The sequence below is a fragment of the Cavia porcellus genome, unplaced genomic scaffold (genome assembly GCF_034190915.1).
Source record: "Cavia porcellus strain 051 isolate PalLab524CR breed Dunkin Hartley unplaced genomic scaffold, mCavPor4.1 scaffold_32, whole genome shotgun sequence".
In the NCBI taxonomy this organism is placed as follows: Eukaryota; Metazoa; Chordata; class Mammalia; order Rodentia; family Caviidae; genus Cavia; species Cavia porcellus.
Window position 1 is genome coordinate 17,793,849 of NW_026947515.1, and position 13,436 is coordinate 17,807,284.

Sequence of the window (13,436 nt, forward strand, 5' to 3'; positions counted from 1 at the left end):
GGGCCTTTAGTAGAAGCGGGGATATTAATTCCTGAAACTCAAGCTTACCTAGTTCTGGAAGGACCCTTATGATTAAGTTCCCACACAATATTGAGAATTACTTTATGTCCCAGTCCACTCCAGGTCTCTGATGCACAGATTTTAAAATATCAGGTTCTCTTGGTAGATGTAAGTACTGAAACCTGTCAAAGCCTTAACCCAGTCAAAGCCTTAACCCTGTCACCCTCCTGCCTAATCTCCAAGAGCCAAGGGAAAGTGAACATAATTGTACAGGGGTTCTAACCTATACCCAACAGCCAAGGGTTAACTAGTCAGCCTCTCAATGATTCAGAGGACAAACTGTTTACTGATGGCAGCTCCTTTGTGCAGGATGGACTCAAGAAGGCAAGATAGGCAGTATAGGAGTGTTTGAGTCAGGCCTGATAATCTCACAACACAAATGCTCAAAAGGCAGAGGTGACTGCTCTCACCCAAGCACTAATTTGACAAGACTTGAGAGAATAAACACCTACATGGATTCTAAGTATTCATTATATTGGTTCATGTTCATACCCTTATCTGGAAGGAACAACGTCTAATAATTTCTAATGGATCTTCCATTAAACATAACCTAGAGATTTTATAACTCATTGAGGCTGTACATTTGCTTTAAAAAGTGGCAGTAATTCACTGCCTAGACAATATGAAGGAACAGATCTTATTACTGTGGGCAATAGAAGAGCTGTTGATAAAAGAGACAAATATAGCTGCATCTTGGCAGCTAGAATGCCCCCACTTGTGCTCCATTAGTTTACTGCCTACTAGTCCACCTATTTATTTTAAAAGGAAATTCTACATGCCAAGAGCCAGGGATGATGGGTCCTTAATGCTGAGGGATGGTGGGCTACCATCAAGGGCCACTTCTGTCTGCCAAAAAGCTTGGCATGGAAAGTAATTAAAAAGATGTGTGATACTTGCCATTTAGGACAAAAGAACACTCTTACCTTGGTTACCAAATCCCTTCTAGGTGAAGGATTTGATGAAGAAGTGACACAAATGGTAAAAGTTATGAAATGTCTCTAAGGACTAATCTTCAGAATTTCTGATTAAAATCACCAGGAGTACAACATCGAGGTAGCTGCCCAGAAGAAAAATGGCAGATTGATTTCATTCACATGCCAGGAGGCCAACACAACCAGTACCTCTTACTACTGATCATCACTGACATAGATTAGATAGAAGCCTTTCCCACTCAGACTGAGAAGACTCAAGTAGTCAGGGTCCTTGTCCATACGGTTTGGAGTGCCATGAAACAATGGGCTTGCATTCTCCTCTGAAATTACCAGTGTGTGTCGTAAGCCCTGGGCATTGAGTATCAGCTTCACTATGCCTGGAAGCCCCAGTCAACAGAGAGAATACACTAATGGGATACTCAAGAGACACTTGCTCAAGATGGTACAGGAATGTAAAGCCCCTTACAAAGAGCCCCTACCTGTGGCACTTATACAAGTCAGAAATATATCCAGGTTTCAGGGGCTGTCTCTCTTTGAACTCCTGTACGGAAGACCTCTCTCAGAAATGATGTCCTAATCAATGAGGAAATAAAAGAAACCTTAAGACAAGTAAAGTCCTTATCCTGGTTCCAGCAGATCCTGTCAGACTTAAGGCAAATAAATGGACCCCTTGGTCAACTCCATCTAGCAAGTTTCACTTTTGCCCTTGGCTCTGGTTCTGGTCAAAACTCTAGACACAAGATCTATCCAAACCCCAGTGGGAGGGTCCCAAATTAGTGATCCTTTTGCATCCCTACTGCCAATCTGAGCCCACCTACACCTGTAAAGCTTTAGAGGATGAAAAGTTTCTGTTCAAAAGACAAACCAAGAAAAATAATCTGAAGTGTTGTATTACTTAAAAAAGAGTGCAATTTCTTTCTAGTGTGACACAGGACTATGCAGTCATTACAATAAAAATAGTACTGGATATGTGGAACATGCTTCTCTTATCAAGTGCCTCAGGACTCCCTTGCTAAGTATCCCTGTTTCAAGGAAATAACTGGGATATGTTATAAGATTACATCGATGAGACATGGAAAGTCTCAGCAGTTTATAGTTTAGAACACTGTTACAAGGTAACTGAGTGGCCTATAAACTCAACTCTTAATGATCCCAGACATAATCAAATTTTTTTCTAAAAATGCCATTAAAGCCTTTCTATTGGCTATGGTAAAGCCCCTACTGAATAAGAGTAGGGGACCCCCTAGTGAGAGCTAATAATCATAAATATCAAGATGGTTACTTCCAGATATGGAATGACTAAGTTTAACTATCACTATAGGGTACCTCATCAGAAAGCACTCCTTACAGTGGGAACAGAGAAATCACTCTTATTCTCATTGGCCTTATTCCACTCAATACTTGAGGTAGACATCCCCTTAGCAGTGCACACACATTGTAACTTCACAGACCAACTACTGATTTGAAACACACTGCATTAATTGGACTTAATTAGACGGACATCCCTCTATTGGCACTTGTTGATCCCGCAGAACCAATTTATGGCTACCTTGGGTGGATAAGGAGATCCACACTGGATTTGCATGACCACAAGACAGAAGTGTCAAAAATATCAGTCAATTTGAAAACTTGCCTTATCTGGGACATGACTGCACATTTGGCTGCTACTTCTGTCCCTTCTCTAAGATTAGAGAACCCTGAAAGAGTTTTGGCCCAGACAGGACACTGTAGCTGGAAAAGCCTCAGCCAGAACCAAGGAGCTCCTATCTCCCCCACCCCTAGGGATTTACCTATGGCTCTATCTTCCCCACTTGTAGGAATTTACTTATGGCGCCAAAAGGATACCAATGGGCTACTTGTGTATCCCTAATGCCCCTCAGGCACCATCCCTAAACTAAGCTACATGCATGCCCCCACTCCACATGTTCCACAGAGGGATTGGGGGAGGTGGCCACATCCCAGGGGCTCGGGGGTGTCTCTCCCCACATTCTCAAAATAAAGGTCATTTATATTTCATACTTCTTATCTTTTCAGCCGCCGCCAGTCCCCCACAGTTCTATCAAATGCCATGTAACACACTGATCTCAACTATGATCAATGGGCCTTAAATGATACCTTAACCAGGACCTCTCTCCTAAACAAAGAATTCAAATTAATGAGACAAACTAGGAACTAGGAGGAACTTATGTAACCATAAAAGCTGAATGTTGTTTTTACACTGCTGATCCTTTTGCTAAAATTTCAAGATTGCTCAAGATACTAGGTAAAAGGTTGTTACCCTAGTATAAATTACTGTATAATTACAGTGGTGATCTAACATGGCAGAAAGCCAAAGTGGGAACACTTACCACTTCCTCCTCCTTCTTCAGTCCTAATTGCAACTCCCTTTCCTATTTGCACACAAAGAAAATTCCAATCAGTTCCTCAAACATCATCAGTGTCTGCCCCATGTGCCACTTCCAATCAGAGGTCATATAACCCTCTGCCTCTCTATATCCAGTTGAAGGAGATAGTCTAACACCCACGGGTTGTATACTCCTTTCCACATCCTCAATAAACCTGTTCTTTTCTGAATCTTTTTCCTTACCCTCTTTGTGGGAGGCCATCACTGGTTCTTCCTGCTAAAAGCAAGTGTTGGTCTCATTAAAAATAGTTTCACTGATCTTATTATTTGGCCCAAGCATACATAATTGGTTCTTTGGTTTTGTCATCTCTAGACTTAAAGCTATGTTTTTATCCAACATGAAAACACCTAATGTTTACTGATGGGCTCTAGACAGATCCATTACAGAGTATTTCTGACCACAACTTTGACCAACTCCAACTGAAAGTAGTCAAAGCAGCCCATTGCTTCTTGCCCCCTCAAACAGTAAGGGGCACCTCTACAGAAAGAAAAATATTATAGGCTGTATGTTTAGATAAAATGATAAAATTAACTGCTCCCACTATACTACTGACATAACTGATCTTATCTTGCTAGGTGATCAACAACTGAGGTTTGGAAGACCAAGACTCAAAAGATAACTGGGCAAAGGGGACAGCCAATATTTTGGCCGTCACCCTCTAAGGTCAACAAGGACCCAGGATACAAGAGAAACTTTTTACAGAATCCTGCAACTTTAGCAAGTCACCCTATCTCCTGAATAGGGAGACTGTTACACCCTAAAGGACAGGAGTCAGCTAGTGTGTATCTACTATTACAGGCAGCTAAGTTAGTTAGAAATATTATAGGCAGTAAGATAGGGCTAGGTCCTCAAAGGAGCCAGTGCATAAACCCAGATATCTGCAACTGTCCGGGAGACAGACACCTCCTGCTGTGGGCCAGGCTTCAAGACAAAGGATGAAACAAATGTATCTACATCCTAAGGACTAATATTCTAAATAGTTTCCTATCACCCTGAGAAAACCAGGAGTCACTCCCAAGGGAAGAGTCACAGAATGGCAGCTTTCTATGTGACATGCTTCCCCATTTGTCCCCAATTTAATCAATTTTACCTGAACTACTAACTTTATTGGCTAACTATAGTTATGTCTCACCTTATGAGTTCCCAGTTTTCCTCCACCTTGAACCCATCTTGCCCCATGATTTTGCTCTATACAAGTCCCTGGAAAAGACAGAGTCCTCAGCAACCCACTCGGGACCCCTTCTGTTTCTCTCAGACAGAAGTTTTCTTTCTCTTGATAAATATATTCTACTCTTAACCTCTGTTGTTCCTAAAATTCATTCTTTGATTTTATAGAACACAAACTCGCGGACATAGTAGGTTGGGAGTTTCATTCCTCTATATCAATATTAGAAGGGAGTTCACTAAGGAAAAAATGAACCATGCTTCCCAGGGCCATGTGGTCTAGCACAGCCTGATCGATCCTGGTAGATGAGACATCTGACAGAGGAAGAACTGAAAGAGTTAAGAGGCTCTGACCGTGGCCCCAAAGGTAATAATGCCTGAGGAGACTTAACTGATCTTGAAATAGACAGCTAAGTATAAATATAAGTATCAAGAGGTAAATTATGATAAGAAAGATTTCACCTGAACTTGGTCTTGAATATCCAGCAACAAAAATATATAGCCAGAGATACATATGAGTAATAACAATATAGATTAGACATGGAGGGCAAGGGTTTGAATCACAGAACCCTGCTAACAGTTCTAAGTGCCAGCTAGTTACAACTGCTATTCCAAATCTTTAAAAAGAGTGTCTGAAAAGTCTCCTTCCCAATTTGACTTTCCATTCTATTGCTTATGCTTTGGTCATATATACTTTAATCTCTTGGTAAAGCTTGATTATTCATGCCTAGAGGTTGCCAATCTTCAAGTGATCATACAGACAAAACTCACTGTAAAGCTGCCAGACTTATTCTACCAATGCCCATCATACAAACCCCTGCTGAAGTCTCTTACCTGCTGCTCCCCAATTACAATTAGACATTGGCTATTTTCCCACAGCACTTGGATGGTTGTCTCAGAAGGGGAATATAGGCAAAGGGGACCCTGTAGGTACGCAAAAGATAAGCTAAAGGCTTCCGTGAGCTTTGTTAAAATTAATGGAGAGGCTTACTGAGGGTAACCAGAGGCAGTTTACAAGAGGAAGCTTCTGCAGTTGGAAAGACAAAGGCAGCTAGATTTGAGCAACCAGAAATACAAAGGCAAAAATACTAAACTCAGAAAGTTCTCTGGTGGTGCAATTAATAAGATCAATTAACGTAAGAATGGCATAGTCTGCCTTTAATCCTTAACCCTAAACTACCTGTCCATAAGCTTCCCAACCATAATCATATTCTCCACTAGCAGTCAGGATAAAAGTTACATGGCCAGAAGAAATCTAAGAGGAGGATCAAAGACAGCCAGAGAGCTAATCTGATTATGGGCTCCTACATAGGAGAAACCTAATAAAAGGAGCCATAGACTAGAGGCCATAAACATTTCACTTTTGAATGCTTCCTACTTGTTCAAAGTAGCTGTCTGCAATCTTTCTTTCCTCTTTTCTCCACCTTCAAGCAAACTATCTTTACTTTATAAACAAAGATAAATAAAATTAAATTAAATTAAAAGTGGTGCACTAATTGAAATGGCAGAGGGGCCTGGGTTTAACTCAGTTGCATACGCGCCTACCTGGCAAGCATGAGGGTGAGAGTTTGATTCCAGAAAGAAAGAAAGAAACAAACAAACAAACAAACAAAGGAAGGGCAGAGGCACTTCCAAGACTCTCAAGTATTCAGCTTGCTGTTTTCACTCAGAATTACAATGAAAGTCAGAAGCAAAAGGCAGAGTTTAATGTTGTGAAGCTTTTTCCCACATAAAATGAGCAAAGGAGAGGATGACTGCTTAAAAATATTAGCATTAAAAAGAGGCAAAGTACTTCCCATAAAGACAATAGGAAATATGGCTTGAAAACACCTCATTCATTTTAGACTCAAAAGTGCTAAGATTATATCCAAAAGATGAGAAGTATAAAACACAAGAGGCCTTTATTCTGAGAACACTGAGAGAGAAAACCAAAACCCCCTAGCGCTGGAGTCTGGCTTTCTCTCTGGGGGACACCGGACACGTGGCATGGGGGGGTATGTAAGTAACCTCGGTTTGGGGTGGAACCTAAAGGGGCATCAGGGATGCACAGGTAGCCCATTGGTCCTAGTTTGGCGCCATAGGTAAATTTCTAGAGAGCGGGGAAGATGGAGTCACAGGTAAATTCCTAGGGGTGGGGGAGATAGAAGCTCCTTGGATCTGCCTTTAAGGCTTCACCAGCTACAGTGTCCTGTCTGGGCCAAAACCCTTTCAAAAGGGTGCAAAAGTATAATCTTTTCATGTGAGAAGAGGGCCACTGGGTCACTTCAATAGAAGACTCACCTAACATTGGTTCCCCCAGATCCATTTCAGGTCACTCAGCCATCCAGGCACCCATATCTATTTCAGCCATACTCCAAAGATACTCAGCTACTGCTTCAGTTGGCAGCGGAATTTGGAATCAACCAAATTCTGGTTTTTACAAGGCATCCAAGGGTTACAGGGTCACAAAAGTTTCCACTCAGAAATTAAAAGAAGCTAAAGAGGACGAGTGCAGTATGCAAAATGAGAATAAAGTTGGGCTGCACTATTTTTCAACTGCTATACTAAAATCTTTACTGAAAGCTTTCTGTAAGCACTTTCTGTTGTTACAGATTGCTTGGTTGATTTTTTTTTTTTTTTTTTTGTCTTTTTGAGAAAGGGTTTCACTACGCAGTTTAGGCTAGTCTTGAGCTTAATTTTGTAGCCCAGGCTGGTCTAGAATTTGCAACGATCCTCCTGCCTGAGCCTCCTGAATCCTGGGATTATAGGCATATGCTACCACGCCTGGCAAGTATTATAAATTCTTTCAATGATCTCATTCTATTAAATCTTTACAAATACTTACTTTTAAAATGATTATAAGGATTAAATAATTTTTATTTTATTTTTTATTTTAAAGAAAAAAATTGTACAAAATTTCAAAATAAGACTGTAGGAGAGCTACAATAGTTAGCACACTGTGTATTGTTATTTTCAAAGTAGCTGCTCCTATTATAATCTATAGGCATGAAAAATTGACCAAACAATATAGGCGCACGCCTTCCTTTTCAATGAACTAATATCAATTAGTAGTATAACTATCTTAACTGTTTTGTGTGAATGAAGATACTTTTTTTTCCCTCTTCCCTTCTTTCTTTTCTCCTTTCTCTCATCCCCATTTCTCCTTTTATAACAGTTTCCTTCCACTTCACAATATTTATTGTACCTTCTGGATCCTATTTACTTTTTCACCTTAAGCATTAAACAATTTTAATGAACAAAACCTCCAGACTAATTTAGCAAATATGACTTCAATATAAATAACAGTGCTCCTTCAGTTCACAAACTCAATCCACTGCCATGATTCTGATTGTAAAACTGGAAAAAAAAACAAATCAAATTTCCCAATTAAGTCAACATTGTACCTAACCACTGAATTTCACTGGGTTCTTGTCCAACTCAGTCTGCAACCAGAATCATGGAAAGAACCAAGTTCATAAGCTGACTACCATTGTATAACCCTTTGGCTATCAGAAATTCACTTAGTGCAAATTAGAGAAGTTGCAATGGATGACTTAGTCAGTACTCAGTCTGACTCAGATAACTGGAAATAAACAGAAAAATTTAGTAGTGACAAAATCTTCATGTTTCTAAAAACAGATGGAGAAAATATGAAAACAAAAAACTATTCAAATTACCTAATATTTAATTAATAACTCAGAGAGATGCCTTTTTGAATCTAACAATTTGCAACAATGTTGAAATATGTTACTAAAGGAACAAGGATTTGATTAGGAGATTATGATTTTGCTTTTCAGTTACTAAAGTGAAATAGGAAAACATGATTATTGAACAATGAATGTGGCCACAGAGTTTGAATCTTTGTAGGTGTTAAGTGATATATGGCTGTAGAATATAACATCAAATATCTCAATAAAATCAAGATCCAGAGGGGGAAAAATCCCTAAGATTGTATTAAAAAGAGGGATTCAAGACTAATCCCTTCTGGAGAGAACAAATAAAAAGCAAGGGCCAGGTGATGTGGTGCACAACTGTAATTCCAGCACTCAGGAGGCTCAGACAGAGGATCTCTGTGAGTTTGAGGCTAGCCTGGGTTACACAGTGAGTTTAAGGCCAGTTTGAACTATATAGCAAGACCCTGTCTCAAAAACAAAAACAAAAAACAAAAAACATGAACCACATTGGTGTATATGCATTCTGAAAAGGATCACCATTAAAACAGTGTGAAAAAGGAAGTGAGACATGGTAGCACATGCCTGTAATCCCAGCACTCAGAAGGCTGACGCAAAGGACACTGCAAATTTGAGGCCAGCCTAGACTCTGTAACAAGACTAATGTCAAAAAAAAAAAAAGAAAGAAAGAAAGAAAGAAAAGGATCACAGCAGAAATTATGTTTCTCCAAAATACTGAGATTACAAAATATAGTTTGAAGCACTAACATATTTGATAGCTTATACATAGTTAATGGTGTTTATGCACAGTTATGAGATGATTATACTAACAAAATTATGTCAGCTTTACAAACCACAAATATAACAACACCTGACAATTTGCCACCTCAGATTTGGGAATGATCTTGAATCTGAAGAGAGGGAAGCAATGATGTCAACTGAGAATGCTCTCTGTGGTGTATCTTTTTTTTTTTTCTTTCTTTCTTTTTTTGGTGCGGGAGATCAAATTCACAACCTTGCACTTCTCAGGCAAGCGCTTACGCCACTGAGCTAAATCCCCTGCCTCAATGCTTTCTGTACAGAAATTACATTATCTTTGGAGTAAATCTAGACCACATATATGTAAAGGATCCACAGTTATTTAAAACTTTTCAGAAATTCAGAGAGAGACATTTTAGATTTCTACAACTTAAAACTCCAGGCGTTTCTAGTATTCTGATTTGTCCTAAGTAGGATCTACATATTTTAGCATGCTATAAGAACCACACAGGCAGATGCATCAATGAATAAAATTATGATAGCTATAACGAAAATGTCATGCATAAAATTAACCATATGGAACTGCCTTATATATAACACACGAGAATATTAACTTTATAATAAAAATGAATGCATTTAATAAATTTTTTACTTTTTGTTGAAGGGGAGCATTAAATATGGAACACTAGTAAGAGTCCATTTTGGAAGCTTATATCTGAAATCATGTAAGTAATACCGAGTTTTTTTTTGTAGATGTTTCTATAATCAGGGGAAATATTCTTCAAGAAAAGTTTGTTAAGAGAGGCATGGCAATAAAAACTTTTACTTTCTTCCAATTCAAATTACACTTAAAAAATAAACACTAAAAGAAATAATTTCTCAAGATAACATTTACGATTTTACAAGCAAATCCATTCACCATTTATAAAAACTTAAGAATGAAACCTCATTATTTTTCAAAGTAGATTAGGCATTCATGGCAATCCTTTTGACAAAACATCATTTTAGAAATTTATTAGGTAAAAAAACAAGAACAAACTTCTGAGAATCAAAAACAAACAAAGAGGAAGGGAAGGAAGGGAGGACAGAAGGGCAAAAGAGAGACAGAAAGAGAGAAGAAGGAAGAAAAAGAAAGAGAAAGGGAGAGGGAAAGAAGGAAGGGAATGAGTGAGCAAGCACAAGCAAGTAGGCAGGCAACACCTACCACAGCAGAATCTCATTTAAAATTTTTAGAACTCATGTATCTATTCTAAATATATATTAAGCTTCTCTTTTGAAAGATTTCAGCTTGTGGTTAATCTCAGATTTTGTATGATCCTTTCTTAAATGAACACACTGTATCTCTAAACCTATTCTTATATATGGTAATAAGATGATGTACAATTATAGATAGTCCAGTAATATCAACAGAAGAACACAGAAAGATGGTTGGCTAGATACCATAAAAATCACTTTGTCAAAATTAATCATGAAGACAAAACTAAAGCAGTGTGATGGTACATACCTGTAATCCCAACACTAGGGAAATTACTGCAAATTTGTGGCCAGCCTGGGCTACAGTGAGTTTAAAGGCAGCCTGCACTACAAAGCAAGATCTTACCTCTAAAAACAACAAACTTGGGGGCTGGGGATTTAGCTCAGTGGCATAAGTGACTGCCTTGTAAGCAGGCAGTCGTAGGTTCGATTCCTGGTACCGGTAAAAACAAAACAAAACAAAACAAAACACAGAAGGTTGGTTGGGGAGGGAAGGAAAGGGAGGAAAAAAACTAGTTAATGGAGAATTCTAATCCTTTACTATTCATTCAAAATCTAATTAAAACTTCATCTTGTAATCAATAGTTACTCTAAAAATTGCCAGAAAAGGGTAAAAGGTGCCCAGTGAGCCCTTCGTCACCTCTCCTTCCATCCATAAACTTTTCTTCCTCTTACAAATGTTAAGACCTACTATGTGCTAGTCATTAAACTAGGTGTTACAGATACTACAACACATAAAGGATAATGTGCTAATAAGGATTTAAGAGTCTCACAGGAGAAAGCAGATTCAAGTAGTAATTGTATCACCAGGTAATAAATGCAGTGATTCACATATGCACAGATATTACACACGCCTACTATCTGCATCTAACACATAGGTTAGTGGTCACTGCTTTCCCTATCTGCCAACTGTCCTTCAGCCTAAACAGCTGCACAGCCTCAGTTGCACAGAGGGGTCTCTGCAGCAGACAGGGACATCAGAAATCCACAGGACAAAGCTAGGCTGAAAAAGCCATAAATTGGGGTACACAGAGTGATAGAAACTGGGACCAACTGGACTGAATGTAGCCCAAGGGAAAATATCACTGACAGATCATGCCTAGCAGGAAAAGAGGGGGAAATATTCAACATTCGAACACAAAACCTGAAGTATGGAAGCTGGTGTGCACTCCTGCAATCCCAGTACTTGGGAGGCTGAGGTAGAAGAATCACTGCAAACTGGAGATAAGCCTGAACTACAAAGGCCAGCCTGAAGTGCATAGAGACCATGTCTCAAAAAGACAAAAAAAAAAAAAAAAAAAAAAAAATCCCTGGTGTGGAAACAAAATAGGTCTTAGTACTGACTGATTATCCCTATACCACATCTGGTGGTTTCTTATACTGCAGATGGTAGAAAGATCACTGATTCAAAAGACAAAGGCAGGGAGCCTGAGAGTTAGCTCAGTGGCATAAGCGCCTGCCTGGCAAGTGTGAGGTCATGAGTTTGATCCCCAGTACCAAGGGGAAAAAAAACACACACAAAGGTATGTGGGGGACTCATTTCTCTTTTTCTTTGTAAGGGTTCTGAGGTTTTGAGGGTTTGTTTGTTTTGGGGTTTTGGTGTGTTTTTTGTTGTTCTTGTTTTGGTATCAGGGATCAAACTCATGACTTTACGTTTGCCAAGCAGGCACTTATGCTGCTGAGCTAAACCCCCAGCTCAAAGTTTTGGGGGCCTTTTCTCTCTTTTATTTCTTTATTTTCCCTTCATTTGCTTATTTGTTTTTTTTCTGTTGCTCATATTTAACCTAATTTTCTTTTATTTCTTAATGGTAACTTCTATTTCACATTTCTCTCATCCTTCTCATCTTCATTTTTCAAACTTTATTACTTTTGATTTTTACTTCCCAATCTTCTATCATTATCAGTATTACTATTACAATTAATTGATCTATTCATATTTAGTTAAGACTTCACTATTACTGAATTCTTTTCTATATTTAACAGTGGTGTGGTTGTTGAACATAGTAACTACTGCACATTAAAATTTGGTTGTCTTCAGTCTATAATTTCAGAGCTTTTTTTACTATTGTTAAGAATGTACAGTGGTAGAAAAGCCAGCACCTCCTGAGAATCCACCATGCTGGAATTTGGGGCACCAACCAGGCAATCAATGATCCAGCCATCCTGGTAAGCAGTGGGCTGAGAATCAACCCCCCTCATTAAGCAACCAGACGAACCAGAGGACAGTCTGACTTGATAGCAACTAAGGTACAGAAAGCAACTAAATGCTTGTATCATTTGATTGATTATGCAAGCCTGAGACCAGCGGTCTCAGCTTTTCTCTGGAGGATGACAGTATACAATATAGCAAATATGGAAGATTATCTTCTCTCTTGTCTTTGAAGTCCAATACTGTTTGCACTGTTTTCCTTTGTTTTGATGTTTTTGCTTTATTCAATATTGTTTTGATGGTTTTATTGTATTGTTTTATATTTGATTTTGCTATATCTGATATAACGGACAACTATGGTGAAGATAACAAGATATACTATGGTAGATGTTATTGTTCGCCTGGTAGCTTAGCATAACTGATGCCATCTTGAGTTCTGTATTTGACTAATGCTCTGTATTTGACCCAGAAGAGTGAAAAATTACCTAGAGTACAATCCTATGAGAAAAGCAAAATGAGCTGCACCCACAAGAGAAAAATTAACCTGTTCAACAAAGCAGCAGGATATAGGTGTCAACCAAAAATTAATGTAAGATTCTAGCTAAATTGTTTCCAACAGAATGTCTTTTTTGTGGTTTCCAGTTCAGATCCACTTAGTGACACTCTGAAACAGGGGTCTATATGCGAGTAGTCCTGAGTTCAGCTAATAAAATTCCACATTTTTCAATTAGGCTGCTTGGATTCCTATATTGTTCACGAACCCACATCACCAGTATCCTGCTCTGAAGTTCTGTACCAATTCTGCTGCACTGTCTTGACTGGCTTTGTTCTGTCTTGTTTTGTTGTATTTTACTATCTTTAAAATAAAAAAAAAAAATCTAAGAAAAAAAGAATCTACAGTGGTAGCTTTCATTGGTTTTAATGGCATGGCAATACCCAGTGTATCTTTGACTGCATTATTATTGCAGATTTTATTGCAATTACAGAGTAGCAGTCTACTTGCTATTAATTATTTTTCACTGTATGCCAGTACATGGTTTGTCTTCATCTCATTAACAATATT

At 38.6% G+C, this 13,436-nt stretch overlaps 1 protein-coding gene across 10 annotated transcripts in view; it reads right to left on the minus strand.

The window, feature by feature from the left end:
- Tanc2 (tetratricopeptide repeat, ankyrin repeat and coiled-coil containing 2) overlaps positions 1-13,436 on the minus strand; it is a 463,309-nt gene that overhangs the window by 359,863 nt on the left and 90,010 nt on the right. For 5 of the 10 annotated variants that reach the window (XM_063242111.1, XM_063242110.1, XM_063242109.1 and 2 more), the window contains exon 3: positions 3,341-3,382. The exons of the other annotated variants lie outside the window; for them this stretch is intronic. In XM_063242111.1, the coding sequence (XP_063098181.1) occupies positions 3,341-3,382 (42 nt within the window). The remainder of the gene's footprint in view (positions 1-3,340; positions 3,383-13,436) is intronic. 10 annotated transcript variants of the gene reach the window in all.